This window comes from Protomyctophum parallelum (genome assembly GCF_964188405.1).
Source record: "Protomyctophum parallelum genome assembly, chromosome: 1".
NCBI lineage: Eukaryota > Metazoa > Chordata > Actinopteri > Myctophiformes > Myctophidae > Protomyctophum > Protomyctophum parallelum.
In genome coordinates this window covers 91,666,250-91,683,594 of record NC_139697.1, presented here as the reverse complement: position 1 = coordinate 91,683,594, position 17,345 = coordinate 91,666,250, and the positions used below count along the sequence as shown (strand labels likewise).

General features: G+C 48.2%; 1 protein-coding gene across 4 annotated transcripts in view; it reads right to left on the bottom strand.

The window, feature by feature from the left end:
• The window catches only part of tcf7 (transcription factor 7), an 83,320-nt gene that overhangs the window by 19,203 nt on the left and 46,772 nt on the right, over positions 1-17,345 (bottom strand). For all 4 annotated transcript variants that reach the window (XM_083781587.1, XM_083781585.1, XM_083781584.1 and 1 more), the window contains exons 4-5: positions 13,197-13,323; positions 3,250-3,334 (exon numbers count right to left, since the gene is read on the bottom strand). In XM_083781587.1, coding sequence (XP_083637713.1) covers positions 3,250-3,334; positions 13,197-13,323 — 212 coding nt within the window. The remainder of the gene's footprint in view (positions 1-3,249; positions 3,335-13,196; positions 13,324-17,345) is intronic.

The window sequence follows — 17,345 nt, the reverse complement described above, 5'->3', positions numbered from 1 at the left end:
AGCCGGGGAAGCCGACAGCCAGCATGTGTGACAACTCCCGAGACAAAAGAGCCATTGTTCCTCGTTGATGCACAACAGAAACGGCCTCCGCAGCAACACAATGGCGCTTGTTGGAACTTCTTTTCGCTTCAATAAATGTCCATTCTCTCATACAATATATATAGGAGAAAATAAATCTGTGAAAAACAGTTGCATTTGATATCACAGGAATGTTGGTGTTGGTTAGACACTGCTGTGCGTAACTCGGGCCATGGTGACCGCAGTGGTCTTCAGAATGTAAACCACCCCCAGCCTCCTGGGGTTCGAGGAACACAATGCGTGCTCGCCAGCGACTTGTTCTTAAAGCCTCATTTATATACTCGTCCTTTATATCTCCATCGCACGGCACTGTCGCTCGTCGGAGACGGCGGATTTTCAAGCCGTGCTCAAACTCTACTCCATTATACTTAACACGCTCATGCTTCTGACTATACAGTAAACCCAATCAACTGGGGGGGGGGGGGGGGGGGGGGGGGATTTATCTTATTGTTACATTGTCTACAAAAGCGACAAACATGTGGCTTGACATTTTCGCTGCTCATTGTCCGTCCGTCCTCCAAGTGAGAGAGACACGCGACAAGAGGAGCCCAGATGAGCATGTAATCTGGGCTAAAAAACAAGAGATTATAGCAGTTTATGAACACTGAACAAAATAAATAAATAAATCCATTGTAAGAAAGAAGACAAGTGTCTGGAAGTGACGCGGCCATGAGACAAGAGAATAAGAAAGAAGAAGAAGAGAAGAAGAAAGAACGGAGACTTCCTGAAGCGTATATTGAAATGGGGACGCAGAGTGAGAACACGTCTTTGCAGATACAAACACATGTACATAATCACAACAGACACGCGAGCAGCCACTTCCAACATGCCTCCACTCATACTGGACCAACGCGTAAGCCTTTAACGGCGACTGGAACAGGATTTGGTCAGCGTGCTCGGCCAGCCCGAGATAGATTTGTAAATAAATGGATTGGAATAGCAGCCGATACATGGCGTCGGCAGAGCGGGGTTTGTTTAACGTTTGAAATCACAGAGCCTGACATTACAAGGCCCCGCAAGCAACTCTCAAACAAACTGAAGATACAGAACGATATAATTTAAATAAAAGCGACAACGGTAAGCTGCTGTAGAAGGCTCAGTTCCAGATTATGCAGTTATTGTTGCTCCAATCCCACAAGGAAATTGGAGGAAAATGTAATCCTAAATACGATGGCCACCACTCTTTTTGTCTCGATAAGGGGAGTCTCATCCTCTAGCTGGTTTTCAAAGCTTTCAAACGCCGAAGGGCAAGTTAAGACATTCACTGCCAGCTATTCATTCTCACTTAATCGCCAGCATTTCTTAGTGAAACCCTTATTTTTAAGGTTCCACCGGGACCCGGAAACCGGATGTAGAGTTACGATGTGTGTTGTGAGTGACAGACGCTATAGTCTTTAATTTCACCCGGAGAAGACTGTGTGTGGCCGCGACACGCTATCGTTAGTTCTTTGGTTGTGGGCCGTTGAATAAAGCTAGTTTTGACCAGGGACGCAGCCTGGGAAAGGAATCTGAGATAAAGGCATTTGAAAAGTTGACGTAGGCCTAGATCTACGTCAATATCAGGGAATGTGTTAAAATCTCAAAGCACAGCTGGTCTCTGTCGGAATGGAAACATCATATTATGCCCAAAACTGTTCTGCTTTTGTGCGACGCTGTAGTGTGATCGTGTAGAGGACATACATTTGCGGAAAACCCCCACAAAGTTAGAATATAGAGATAAGAGTCCATGGAGTTATGACTCTGATCACACTGTTATGTATAGTTTTTATTTTCTAATGCCAGATAAAAAGGTTCTGATCAACCAGTTATGTTGCAATGTGATGCGAGCCTGAATATCTGCTTTTGGAAACGTTTTAAAATAAATAACTACAAAATAAAAAATTAAAATGCATAATGACAAAAAGAAAATGGGGACGTCAGGTCCGGATAGATATAGTGCATAAAGTATTTATATAATTATCAAATTAAAGAGTAGTACTGTATAATAATGCAATAATAAAACAAATATGTGTGGCTGTAACAAAGTCCCAAGACCCACCGTTACGGTTTGAGAACAGCAGTGCTAGTTATCGGTATTTGTTACAGTGAACGCGATATGTTTCTGTTTGTACATTATGTGGAATGAATGATTGTTTTTTTGGACTGCCTGGCTGTACACATTCCTCCGACTTTGACCAGAGGCCATGCGCACAAATCGCCAACAATAACAAAATAACAAAAACCTCAAAGACTTGTGGGACGAGGCGGTTGCCATGTCAACAAGGACCTTGGGTTAGCTCGCGTTGACCCCCTGTTGACGCATGTGAGACAGTGACTAATGGATCTCACTCCGACTCAAGACAGTGTGTGCGTGTGTGCGTGCGTGCGTGCGTGTGTGCGTGCGCGTGCGTGTGCGTCACAGGTATTCCTGTACGACAGTAGTTCACAACACTTCACAACCCTTTGTGTTGTCCGGGGACCCCCAGGGGTCCTTTAGGGAGTTCCAGGGGGTCCACAGCTAAATGATATAGTTAGGAACCAAATGGACCCTCATGGGTCTGTAACTCTGAGAGTGTATGGAACCGAATGTACCCTAATGATTTTACAATATAAATTGGGGGTCCCAGAGATAGAAATGCCATTAAATGGGAGTCCGTAGCCTGTTGCATATCAAACTGGGGGTCCTTGAGAATCACTGCTAGAGCTGTAAAAATCTTCTCTTACAGGGGGGGTCCCTGGCATATCTTTTGTAACGGGGGTCCGCGGGCTGATGAGTGTCATTTTGTGGGTCCTTGACATGAAAAGGTTTGGGAACCACTGGACTAATGGATCTCACTCCGACTCAAGACGTTGTGCGCACGCGTGTTTTTTGCGCACGCGTGTTTTTTGCGCACGCGTGTTCTTTTTGCGCGGTGCGTGCGTCACAGGTATTCCTGCAGGACTATAAATTGTGTACAGTTAACAGCCACGGGGTCAGGAGGTCAGGTGTGTGTGGGGTTCAGAGGTCAGAAGTAGGCCACAGGTCAAGCATGTTATAGCAGAGGGGCTAACGGTGGGGTTAAAAGGGTCGGGGGATAAATTTAAGTCGTTTATGGCTCATAATGAGTGCACAAACGTGCGTGCGTGCGTGTGTGTGTGTGTGTGTGTGTGTGTGTGTGTGTGTGTGTGTGTGTGTGTGTGTGTGTTACCCACCAGCCCATGGAGGGTGTGATTTGGCCTACACCACCTGGGGGAAGGGAGTAGAATCCCGAGAGGTCCTGGGACTGCCTGTGAACGCCTGTAGGACACACACGCACACACACACACGCGCACACACACACACACACACGCACGTGTGTTAGAATAGACAAAATCCACTGTCTTTTACACCGAGAAATGGTTATTATTATACAAAGCATAAGAATGTAATACAAATGTAATAATCACTCATTTCTCTTTTTTGTTTTAAGCCGCGCACATCTCTCTCTCTCATCTCTCTCCTCTCCATCTGCTGACATTGCACAGTGACATTGGCTAAACGGGGGTCAGTGGCCCCTGGGCGAGGGGCCACTGACCACAGCTCCATTACACAGTCTGGGAACCTAGTATTAGACACCGGGACACTCCTACCAACATGCATGCGCACGTGCACACACACACACACACACACACACACACACAACACACACACACACACGCACACACACACACACACACACGCCCCTGTCTGCACTCATCCTCTGTGCATGACTCACGGTCACTCCCCATGTCACTCAGAGAAGTGGTTCTCGAAGTGGAGTCCGGAGACCCCCAGGGGTCCCGAGCTAAATTATTGATAGTTAGGAACCAAATGGACCCATACAGGCCTGTAGCTCCCTGTGATCACGGCAGCACACTACAGTAGGCTATACTTGCTCGTGCAGCTGCAGCCCCTCAAGCCTAATTTATGCTTAGGCCGAGAACAGCGGACCCCCATGAAGCTCACCACGACGGCGAGACGCTCCCGCGGCCGACGTCGTGTGCATGTGTGTGTGTCAGCCGCTCTCGGCTCGCAGCGCCGTTGCACGATGCAAGTATGTCTCGCTTTATAGGGACCGAGGCGAGCAGCCTTCCCCAGAGGGGAAAACGACAGCTTTGGGGATCTGTTGGGAATTGATTACATGAAACCGGCACCTGCGCAACAGTGGCCGTGTAATCTCAATGTTGTAAACAAAGAATTGCTCATGTGAGTTATGGGGGTCCATGGCTTAAATAAGTGCATACTACACTCACTGGCCCGGGGGGTCCTGTTGTGGTCTTCCACCACAACACAGCCTCCACTACCTGTTTTCATGTCAGGACTGGAGAGCCAAAAGTTTCCCACTTTTAAAATTACTGTAGATACTGTAACTGTAGTAGAGCTCTCTGAGGTTATAGCTCACTTACGCTGCTGGAACACACACACACACACAACACACACACACACACACACACACACACACACACACACACACACACACAACACACACACACACACACACACACACACACACACACACACACACACACACACACACACAGTACAAAGGGAGCCACACACAGTCACACACCCAGGCGTACGTATACACGACACACCAAAAAATGTAATTGCTCTTTTATCTCCACCTCTCCGTTACCCCGGCTCCAGCCAAGCCCCCCCCCCCCCCCCCCCCCCCCCCCCCCCCCCCCCGGGTCGGTGAGACAAAAGCCACATAAAGCGCTCGCACGGCTCTCTCTGCCGTCGGGAGAGCAAACAGCCCTCTCTGTCTCTCTCTCTCTCTCTCGCTCACTCTGTCTCCCTCTCTGTCTCTCTCTCAACGCACCCTTCAAAGGAAGTCATTTGTCAACGGGCAGCACCTAGCACTTAGCGCAGGCCCACCGCGGCCTAACCTGTGTTTGCCCGCGGTGGAATGCTGTGGATGACTGTAATTTGGTCGCTTGCTCGGGGAGGGAGGAGGGTGGGTTGGGTCGGGTCGGGGGGTGGGGGTGGTTTAGGTGCTAGTGGTGGTGAGAGGGGGGGGGGGGGGGGGGGGGGGGGGGGGGGGGGTGGGGGGTTGCTGTTTGCTTCAGGACCGTCATAAATCTGGACGACAGGAATGCGACTGAGTCAGTCTACCTGAATCACCAGGACGCTCCTTCTCTCTGTCTCTCTCTCTCCTCTGTCTCTCTCTCTCTCTCTCTCGCCGACCACTCCCTTCCCTCTCGCTCTGGAGCCTTGTCACCCCCCATCCCCCCCACCCCTCCTCTGAAGCCCCGTCACCCATCCCCCCCCCCCCCCCCCCCCTCCTCTGAAGACCCGTCACCCACCCCCCCCCACCCCCCTCCCCTCCCCTCCCCACGTCTCCTTCTCCCTAATTTATCGCCTTTCTTTCCCCTGTTCCTCCTACCCTCCCCGTCCATCGAGCCCCGCTGACTCTCTGCCCCTTTTAATTCCCGAGGACCCCCCAAGTTTCAAGTTTGATGTGCGTTTTATCTTTTAAATCTCTCCCTGGCATATACAATCCTGCAATTGGTTCGTATAGCTATCATCATCATCATTTAGCTGGAAGCCCTATAGCCTGATTGTCAGACTGTGAGCCTCAGTGGAGTGGGCGTGGTCTATGGGGTGGAAACCAGGCTATAGGAAGCCCCCCCTCAAGGACCCCCCGGGGGTTCCGAGAACCAGTGATCTATAGCTGAGGTCTCATATCTCTCTTTAATTGTATACGTATAAATGTATATGTTCACACGCCACTCCCTGCTTTCCTCTCTCTGTCTCTCTCTCTCTCTCTCCTTTCATACAGTAAATCCCCCTCTCATCCGCCCCTGCAGTCAGGGTCTGTGTCTCATGGTTACATCATGAAGGTGAGAGGGGGGGGGGGGGCTTCCAACTCCAGGCGTCTTTAACGAGGCTTCCACGTTAAGTCCCCCCACCCCCACCCCCACCCCCACCACCAGACATCCCGGTGAATGATGTTCACGCTCCATAAAAAAACAAAACATTGTTTTCTTTTCACACACCAACACATCACACGCATGTACTGTAAGCTGCTGTATGTGTCGAGGTGTATGACTCACATTATACTGTATAGAGAGACGTTGCAATGCTTTGGAAGTATATAACCTAAAATGAACCCGCTGCATGGAGTCAGTGGTTCTTCTCAACCCTTGTTCTGGATCAGGCCCCATTTGGGGAATCTCCAACGTGTCTGTGGCCCACCCATCTGACCACTTAACACGGCGGCCCTATGTGTCTGTGGCCCACCCATCTGGCCACTTAACACGGCGGCCCTATGTGTCTGTGGCCCACCCATCTGACCACTTAACACGGCGGCCCTATGTGTCTGTGGCCCACCCATCTGACCACTTAACACGGCGGCTTTATGTGTCTGTGGCCCACCCATCTGACCACTTAACACGGCGGCCCTATGTGTCTGTGGTCCACCCATCTGACCACTTAACACGGCGGCTTTATGTGTCTGTGGCCCACCCATCTGGCCACTTAACACGGCGGCCCTATGTGTCTGTGGCCCACCCCATCTGACCACTTAACACGGCGGCCCTATGTGTCTGTGGCCCACCCATCTGGCCACTTAACACGGCGGCCTATGTGCCTGTGGCCCACCCATCTGGCCACTGTATATGTATTTAGTGTAGTGTATTTTTCAGAGCATGTTTACTTGTGTTCTGGTTCTGGTTTGGATGAAATTATTTTTCTTTGGCAATGTACAGTAAGTGTATATGGTTTTCTCATATATAGCCATTGAATTGAATTGAAAATTTGAATTGAAAGGAACCATCGGTATCCCAATTAAAACCTTTTTTTTATTGTAAAGGGAAAAAAAATGCCATGACAGTTTTTAAACATAATTATATATATTTTTTGATACTGTATATTAACCCATTTAGACCTTTTCAATCCGGGAACCCCTTCTCATAAATATTTAAAGTTTTTCCAGTAAGCTTAGCTCAGCATTTAGAAGGCGTTTTTAGAATCGGCCTCAGGTCTAAATGGGTTCATGTATAATAGCCTATTATTAAACCAAGATACTGCATTCCACTTATTAAGATTTGAGAGTGTGCTTTGATCAGCGGCGGCTCATTTCACTGATTTATATGCATTTCAATTAGTCACATGACCTTCCCGGTAAACAAGGCTATACTTTGGGGAAACCTCTGGAAGGTTCTAAATGGGGGGGCACATGGGGGGGCATGCAGTCGCCTGTGGAATGTCCCTCTGTTGTTTTTGACTGAGCTGTCTCTAATAGCCGCTATCTGTCTCGCTGGCTCCTCGTCTGCGTCTCCCAGAGAACCTTCAAAGACGCCTGAGTCAGAGCTGCTCTCCACACGCAGCACAGGAGGGATACCACGCTGGTGGTATCCATATTCATGTGTGTGTGTGCTTTAGAACGCTGGTTCCCAAACACTGGGTCGGGACACGTTTTGTGGGTCGTCACGGACACATTGTTATGGGTCCCCTTAGTTTTTCTTCCTACGTTTGGGTTTTAGATTTATTCTTTATTCTTCTTTTCTTAAAAAAAAACATTCCCAAAGAAAATCTAAACTTTTCATGGATTAATAACAAAATCCGATGATTTTTTTTCCAGTAGTCATGAAGAAATGGAAGAAGAATCTTAAGGAATTCCATAAATTAGAACAAATATTTAAGAAGTAGTGAAAATAGCAGATCACAACGTGACGCGAATCGACCCGTTGTGAGCTTGTAGATCTGCTATTTTCGCTAATTTGGTTCTTGGGAGAATATCTCATTTCTGTTTTGGGTCACGGGCTGAAACGTTTGGGAACCACCACTGCTTTAAGTTTATAATATCTGAGCGGCGCCGATTATTATTCCTCGCACTGCGGCTGAAAGTGAAAGTGATGCACACACCGCGCTTGATCTAATGACTCGGCAAGTGACTTCTGCACTGTACAAAACCGCGGAAGACACCGTAAAGTATATAGTATATAGTATATGAGAGCCGCCATGTTTATGTACGTATACGTCTGCGCAATCTGAATCAATCTGACATTTCCTATACTCGCGTTCCCAAACGCTTCCCTTTCAGCTTACATCAATTAGACTTAGCGCACCAAAATCGTCCCTCGAGTTACGAGAGATGTTTTTTGGCCGTGAATGAAACATTTTGCTGCGCTCTGCACTTGTTAAGTCTAAAAATAACTTACTAAAGTCAAGAGGAAACCTTTAAAAACGAAAAACACCAGAAACCAATTAAAGACGAAAACCTCCCCCCAAACAAAAGCAGTGTTCCAGTAAGAAGTGTAAACACAACACGACGGCAGGCTACGTGGGATTACAGTAAAGCCTATATCGGTTTCTACAGTAATGTCTCGTTTCTCCTTTTTTCCCGCTTTTATGGTGTGTTTACAGTATGAGAGCAAACAGTCATATCTGGGAGTTCTATAGTTGTGATGACTCAATAGACCAACACTGACTGACTGACTGACTGACCAATGACCTGATCCAGTACTGACTGACTGACCAATGACCTGATCCAGTACTGACTGACTGACCAATGACCTGATCCAGTACTGACTGACTGAACAATGACCTGATCCAGTACTGACTGACTGAACAATGACCTGATCCAGTACTGACTGACTGACCAATGTAGTCAATGTAATCCAGTACCAGACAAGATTCACAATTTCACACTGAGCGAAAGATGAGCTGTATAGTGTAGTGTTTTGGGTGGAGCTCTTGTTTTTGTTTGCCGTGTATGAAATCGGGTCCTTTTTTCTCTATCGTTGTGTGATTTAGATCAGTGGTTCTCAAAGTGGGGTCCGGGGACGCCCGGGAGGCGTACTATCATCCGACAGAGCATTGCTCCGAAGGAGCAATGCTCTGAGGTGCGCTGCGGGTCGGGAGAGGGTTGCGGTTAGGTTTAGGTGTCTGCCCCGGGGGAGGTTAGGGTTAGGGTGAGGGAGGAGGTAGGTTGTCGTTCGGACCAATGCTCCGTCGGATGAAAGGCATGCACTCGGGACGCCCAGGGGTCCTTCAGGGAGTTCCAGGGGGTCCCCAGCTAAATGATTGATAGTTAATAAACCAAATGGACACTTGCGGGTCTGTAAGTCAGAGAGTGTAACAAATGGAACCAAACTTTGTTTGACTTCCACACAAACAAATAAAGTGAAAAATAGCCCATCTTGAAGCTCACAGTGAGCTTGTATAGATCGGCTATTTTAATGATTATTATATTATTATTTGACAATTTGGCCAATTTCACGAGTATTTATACTAGTATAGTTTGTTGATTACCTCGGATGCAGTAAGGGGTCTTTTCTTTCTTGTCATGTCAAAATCATGTGGGGACCCCCTGGGTGAGAACCACTACCACCGCCTGATCATGTGGGGACCCCCTGGGTGAGAACCACTACCACCGCCTGATCATGTGGGGACCCCCTGGGTGAGAACCACTACCACCGCCTGATCATGTGGGGACCCCCTGGGTGAGAACCACTACCACCGCCTGATCATGTGGGGACCCCCTGGGTGAGAACCACTACCACCGCCTGATCATGTGGGGACCCCCTGGGTGAGAACCACTACCACCGCCTGATCATGTGGGGACCCCCTGGGTGAGAACCACTACCACCGCCTGCTCTTATAGGATAGGACCCCCTGGGTGAGAACCACTACCACCGCCTGCTCTTATAGGATATAGTCGTGGCAGATTTCTTTACCCGCCGTATAGCGTGACTACTATAAACAGCAGGTGACGTGATATAATAACAGTATAACACTGTGCTATTAAAACACAGCGTTGCGCTGCCCCGAAGGGCACGTTTGATGGGGTGAGTCGGGGGTGGGTGGGGGGGGGGGGGTGGAGTCAGGTGTGCCATGTGAGGTGAGGTGAGTGGGAGGGGCTGAGGAGGGGTGAGGTAAAGTGGCTGCTAAGGTAAACAGTACGGGGGTTCTACAAAGCACGGCTCGGGGACCTGTAGTGTAGGGGCCCCTGCACTAGGACCTGTAGTGTAGGGGCCCCTACACTAGGACCTGTAGTGTAGGGACCCCTACACTAGGACCTGTAGTGTAGGGGCCCCTACACTAGGACCTGTAGTGTAGGGGCCCCTACACTAGGACCTGTAGTGTAGGGGCCCCTACACTAGGACCTGTAGTGTAGGGGCCCCTACACTAGGACCTGTAGTGTAGGGGCCCCTACACTAGGACCTGTAGTGTAGGGGCCCCTACACTAGGACCTGTAGTGTAGGGGCCCCTACACTAGGACCTGTAGTGTAGGGGCCCCTACACTAGGACCTGTAGTGTAGGGGCCCCTACACTAGGACCTGTAGTGTAGGGGCCCCCAGCAAACATCAGGATGTTGACGCATCCTGACAATGTCTTCTCACAAATGCAGAGAATCACAGTGCTCCAACGCCATTATGTCACATCATAATGTGGGGCTGAAGGGCTAAGTATAGTCTGACTTCAAATATATATCGCCATCATTTCAGACTTTTGTCTTGATTTGATTTGTCTTGAATAGCACTGATTCATGGGGGGGGGGTTTCCTCCCAACAGCAACGAACAGCAAACTCTCTTCTCGATTATTTGATTAACCCGCATGAGCTCAATTAAGTGGGTTATTGGTTGTAAATGATATGGGTTTCCATCTATTTGAGTGTGATTTCCCAGCCGTAGTGTGCAGTGTGTGTGTGTGTGTGTGTGTGTGTGCTCAGTATGAGGTGAGGTAAGCCGTGTGTGTGTGTGTGTGTGTGTGTGTGTGTGTGTGTGTGTGTGTGTGTGTGTGTGAGGGTGTGTGTGTGTGTGTGTGTGTGTGTGTGTGTGTGTGTGTGTGTGTGTGTGTGTGTGCGTGCGCGCAGTATGAGGTGAGGTAAGCGGTGCATGAGAAGGGGATGACGTGGAGAATGTCAGGTTAAAACTGTAGAACAATGACAGCGGAGAGGAGAGCTAAACTCTGCCAAGGAGAGGTTGATGAGTGACGGGGGGCTGAAGCATGTGTGTGTGTGTGTGTGTGTGTGTGTGTGTGTGTGTGTGTGTGTGTGTGTGTGTGTGTGTGTGTGTGTGTGTCAGCCATGTGCGTGCGCATGTAGTCACAGTGCTGACTGGCAGCTTACTCAGGTGAGGTGTTGTGAGACAGGTCATATTCTGTATCCAGGTGTCTGTCTGTCTGTCTGACTGCGTGTGCGTGTGCGCGTACGTGCGTCGTGTGCACGTGCGTGGAACAGGTGGGCCACTCTGTCATTAGGGACTGACTCACTATGCTAGTGTCAGCCACACACACACACACACACACACACACACACACACACACACATGCACACATGCACGTGCGCACCCTTGTCTGTCTGTGTGTGTGCGTGATGAGGGTTTTGGGAACGGGGGGGAATTCCAGGCAGTGTGGTGCTGTTCAGAGGGGGGAGCAGATTGCCTGAGGTTGATTTGGGGCTAATGACTGATTGGAGGCAGCCGAGGAGACGGACTCCGTCTGTCCCTCATCGGGCCCTGTTCAGACCGGAGGAACAGATCTATATAACCAGATCGGAGTGGGATTGGTTTTTATTGCGGTCTGTCTCTGAACGAGGCTCAGGAATGGAATCTGTAATGCATGTGGCGCTTCTCTGCCAACCTGCTCATCGGGAGCAATCAGGGGTTCGGCGTCATCTCCAGGGACACGTGGACACACCGGTTCCCAAGCGGCCACTCTTACCTCCTGAGTCACTGAAGTTTAAGTACCGACGCCTCATTCCCCCAACATCCTTCTCCATTTTAAACCACTTAAACCCCATGTGGTACGATTCCCGCTGGGGACGCTGTGGACACTGGGGGCCGTGTTCTCTCCTCCGCGTCACCAGTGCCCATACCCGCGATAAGTGGGGTTGGCGACAGCCAGGGCCTTTTCTGTGTGGAGTTTGCATGTTCTCAACGTTTTTGGCTGGGGACTTACTTTCTCTGAAAATGTATATTTTCTCAGAATATGGATCATATGCTTTAAGTGCATGGTTAATGTCCATTAAGCAAGCTAGCTAGGATTCGACTTATTTTATTTATCCAATGACTTATGTATGCAACTGAGAAGACCAGTGTTCACTTTTTCGACTAAAACTATGATGAAAAACCTTCATTTAGCTCTTTTCACGGACAGAAACTACATTTTATCGCGTCGGTTCAGTCTCTATCCTTCTTTATACTCTATGTGCTAGGCAGAAACATTTGGCAGTCCGTCTCTGTGTCTCTGTGTCTCTGTGTGGTGGAACAGAGCACTATGTCATTCTCACAGCGTCAGAAATGATTTAATTATAATCTAATCATTCAATCGTCAAATGTTCTGACTGTTATTGTGATCATAACCCTCATCGTTACGAATGTCATCATCGTCATCATCATCATCGTCATCATCAACATCATCTGCCTGTTTACGTTCACATGAACTGATGACAAAAATATGAAAACTGTGTGTGTGTGTGTGTGTGTGTGTGTGTGTGTGTGTGACTGTGTGTGTGACTGTGTGTGTGTGTGTGTGTGTGTGTGTGTGTGTGTGTGTGTGTGTGTGTGTGTGTGTGTGTGTGTGACTGTGTGTGTGTGTGTGTGTGTGTGTGTGTGTGTGTGTGTGTGTGTGTGTGTGTGTGTGTGTGACTGTGTGTGTGAATGGGTGTCTGTTTGAGTGTGTGTGAGATTTGAAAACCACATAATGGTATTAAGTGTACAAGAGTGTATAAATAACGAATGCCAATGTTTGAGTACACTGTGTGTGTGTGTGTGTGTGTGTGTGTGTGTGTGTGTGTGTGTGTGTGTGTGTGTGTGTGTGTGTGTGAGCATGCTAAGCAGAACCTTGTGTGTGCCACAGAGATGGGCCTGTGTGATTGTCACCATAATTGTTTCCATCCCTGTGTGTGTGTGTGTGTGTGTGTGTGTGCGCGCGTGCGTGCGTGCGAGCATGCACACGGTGCGTGTGTTAAAGTGCCTCCAGTGAAGCAGACCACTTCAGAGAAGCAGTGGAACCGCTGCAGTCTTACTGGGCTGCTGCAGCCAATGTATACATGTGCGTACTGTACAGCACACAATGCCTGTATGTGTGTGTGTGTGTGTGTGTGCGCGCGCGTTTATGTTTGTGTGATGAGACGCGCTTGCATAGTGAGTGAGTGCGTGCGTGCGTGCGTGCGTGCGTGCGTCTCCTCACCTGTCTTCTGGCTCATGTCTGTGGGGAGGTGTGGGGGGCTGGGGTTGAAGTGGTCGTTGCTGTAGGGCAGCAGGGAGGTGAGCGGGTGCATGCCGTGGGACTGCTGCACCACTGACACCTTGTTGGACTGTGGAGAAAAACAACACAACATGTCACCTTCTGTATGTAGGGAATACACACACAACACAACACAACACAACACAACATGTCACCTTGTTTGACCGTAGGGGACACAACACAACACAAAAAAAACAACTGACACAGATGCGTTCCTAGATTGAATGGGTCGTGTACATACAGTATCTATGACGGATGAAGGTAATCATTTTAACCCATTCTGACCTGAGATCAGATTCATACAAGGTTTCCGCCGGACACACACTGGTCTGATTAACCCATTCTGACCTGAGATCAGATTCTAGAAATGTCAAGTCGCTCATCGATCTTTCAAAAATAGCAGACCTACAAGCTCGTAGCGCGCCACTCGGTGGCGCGATATGAGCTTGTAGATCTGCTATTTTTCAATAGCTAAAGCATAATATGATGCCAACACCAAAATGGGTGCCCGTTCAGAATGAGTTAAAGAATTCTTATCGTGAAATAACTTCCCTACTCTTTTAATCACTACTCACTATGGGGGGGGGGGGGGGGGGGGGGAAGAATCATGAGATGACTTGGAGTGTTCTGTCTTTATGATTCTCTGAGGTATTTCAAGAATCATCGCTGACTCAATAAGGCACATTAACGCTAAGCACGTAATCACTTCACTGGCGTTCATAATGAGGGCTAACTGCTTCGCACGGCTGTAAGACACCCATAATAAAACACAAATAAGCCAGAACTTGTACAGTTGCATGTAATCCTTTTTCACAGCTGCATTCTTCCACTGCATATTCAAATATGGACACACACACACACAAACACACACACACACACACACACACACATTTCACACAAGCACACACACACATTTCACACATGCACGTGTGCATGCACACACACAGAGCAAGAGACAGAAATGCTTGTGTGTCACTGCTCACACAAACAGACAGAACACAAACGCGCAAACACATAAATCCCACTTTTTACTTAAGTCGTGAATGTTGTGAGCTTAATACAGATCCGCGAGTATGCATAACCCGGGAAGAAATAATAATGACGAATGAATTGTCGAAAAACAAAGAATGAAAGTATTACTTTGGTATTGCTGAAGACGGGGGTGGGGTGGACCGTCATTTCAAGCATGGCTTGGGTTGGAACAAGCAGATGTGTTTTGCGGGGGGGCGGGGGGGGGGTGCGCACGGTACATGTGCTCCCATTGAGCTCGGGCTGGGAGCGGACCGGGGGGGAGGGGGGGAGGATTCGGAGGAAGGGAGGGAGGCCCATTTGATCGATAGCCCTTTGATGATGAAGGCAGGGCTGCGTGAGAGCTTGTTTGCTTTCATGTTTCTGTTTACAAATGGCTTTCAATAACTTACGTGAAATCCAGTTATTGCTAATGCTCCCAGCATGCTGGCCGCCATATGATATGTCACAGCGGTTTGCAATGTTGGAGGTATAACGTACAGCTCACCCACCAGCAGGCCTTGGACAATGTTCCAATTCATAGATTTGAACCAGTCTGGCTGTGCGTGTGTGTGTGCGCGTGTGTGTGTGTTTGTGCGTGCGTGCATGCTTCTTTGCGTGACTTTATCTGCACTGGTGTGTGTATGCATGAGTAAATCTGTGAAATGACTTATGTCTTTGCAAAGTTTGGCAGACAGATTTTCGCAGACTTATTTTTACGCAGCTGTGTGTGTGTGTGTGTGTGTGTGTGTGTGTGTGTGTGTGTGTGTGTGTGTGTGTGTGTGTGTGTGTGTGTGTGTGTGTGTGTGTGTGTGTGTGTGTGTGTGTGTGTGTGTGTGTGTGTGTGTGTGTGTGTGTGTGCCATCACCACTACAGAGGAGCAGATCTTTGCTACTAGCTGGACCCCCTGCCGAGTTACAAAGTGAATGTCTTATCACTTAAAGGCAGATCTTCCCCATGCCCTGCTCAACATTAAACACACGTATACAAACACAAACTTAACATAAATCATCTCTTCTGAGGGATCAACAACCTTTGAACAAAACCTTTTCAATTGGGGGGTCCGCAGGCTAATGTGTGTCAATTTGGGGGTCCTTAGCATGAAAAAAACGTTTGAGAAGCATGGTGCTGTGGAGCTCAGATCACACTGCCTCCGTAGTGAGGGCTTGAAGGGGGCAGAGGTGTCTGCCAGCCTGAACCCTGTTCAGTGGCACTTCCAGAACCCCTGAAGACGTGTTGGGGAAACCCTGTGCAGTCATGTGGGCTGGAGCGTGTGTACATAATCCTGCGGCATTCTGGTTACGGCAAATCAATAATCAATTGCCAATGAGCAAATACGGCCTTGTGTAAATAAACACCACGTCAAAATGAGGTCGAAATCGTTTTTTGGCTCGAAGTTTTTTTTACGTCATTTTGCTTTATAAATAAAACGTAAACTTGCGGCGGTGTATGAGGGGAAATCTAGATCCTGCCACGTTTTGACAGTGTTTGATATATAAAACACATGCGAGCGCCATAGCCGCACATGCAAGTGGAGTTACACTTATGAAAACATGCCTGCTGAATGGGAAGGCTTAGTGCACGTCACACACATCAACGTGCACACGCTCACTCATTCTGCCATTCTCCAGTGTCTCCACATGTGTGTGTACGGATGACGGTGTGCTCAGTCACGCACTCGTTAGTCTCACTATACTCATGAGGACGTCCACGCTTTTAGGTCCGGACGTTAATTTTATGAATTCCATTTGCAACATTTTAGCCATTTTTAACCCCACTGAGAATAAATCAGGCATAGCTCCAAGTCCAACCCTAACCTCTAAATGCTTAACCCCAACCCAAATATTTTTCTAATCGTAAGCCAAACTCCCCCCAATTTTGTTTAGTTTTTTTTTTACCATGAAGCAACGATTGATCTAAGGAAAATGCTTGTCGGGGCATTTGCCCCCGATAAGGATACTAGTAATACAAACACACACACACACACACACACACACACACACACGGTACGCCCGCACGAGCATCTGTGCAGGGCTGCCAGGCCCCTTCAGATGTTAGCTGTGGATCTGTTTCACGTGCTGAGGTTGATGTAACCGTTTTCCTGTAACATTATAGCCGCAAAATCGCCCATTTATGTTTCCTCTCTTCCTTAGGGTAATTAGCAGGCCTTGAAGTGGCTTTTTCCGCGCCTTCCTTTTTTACACAGACTCGGGGAGGCTGACTGAGAGCACTCTTGAACCTGTAATTATCAACCTCTCTCTATTTAAAAGGAGGGGGAAAAAAAGGAAAGAAAGAAATAACCACACACACACACACACACACACACACACACACACACACACACACACACACTTCCACATAATTACCTTACTGCGAGTTTGAAGCCTCAAAACTGGCGAGTACATACATGCATATGTTCCCCACACGTACAAACACGTATGGACACACACACACGCGTGCAAATCACCAAATGTATGGAAAAAAGATCCCACACACACACACACACACACACACCGGTGCTAAGTCAGGTGCTGAGATACGAAGTACACACACACACACACACACACACACACACACACACACAGACACTCTCTCTCTCCTGTATCTCGTACCTTCCGTTTGTTGATAGCAAACATCAAAGATGCAATTACTTCAAAAGACGTGATTACTTCACAATTCCAATGAGATATCAACACCTTTTGGAGTGCGTCACAAAACTCCTAATGTACCGTCAGACTCTCTGAGGTTTATTTTCACGCACAAAAAAAAGGAAGGCCTTTGATTTATTTGCATAATTTTGTCCTGTCCTTTTATCTCTGAGGTCCGTTTGAACGGGAAGGGGCTACTGAATACAAGAGTTAATGGGGTCTCAGACATCACTTGGCTGTGGTGACAATCTTCCACCTTGACTCGCACGCACGGTGCGCGCACACACACACACACACACACACAGTCACACACACAACACGCACACACACGCACGCACCTTAATTCACTGTGCCTTGTGAGCTGATAAAAACACTCCACCCCTAATATATTCTTTAGTTTTGAGATGACACACTAAACACATCCCTCTCTCTCTCT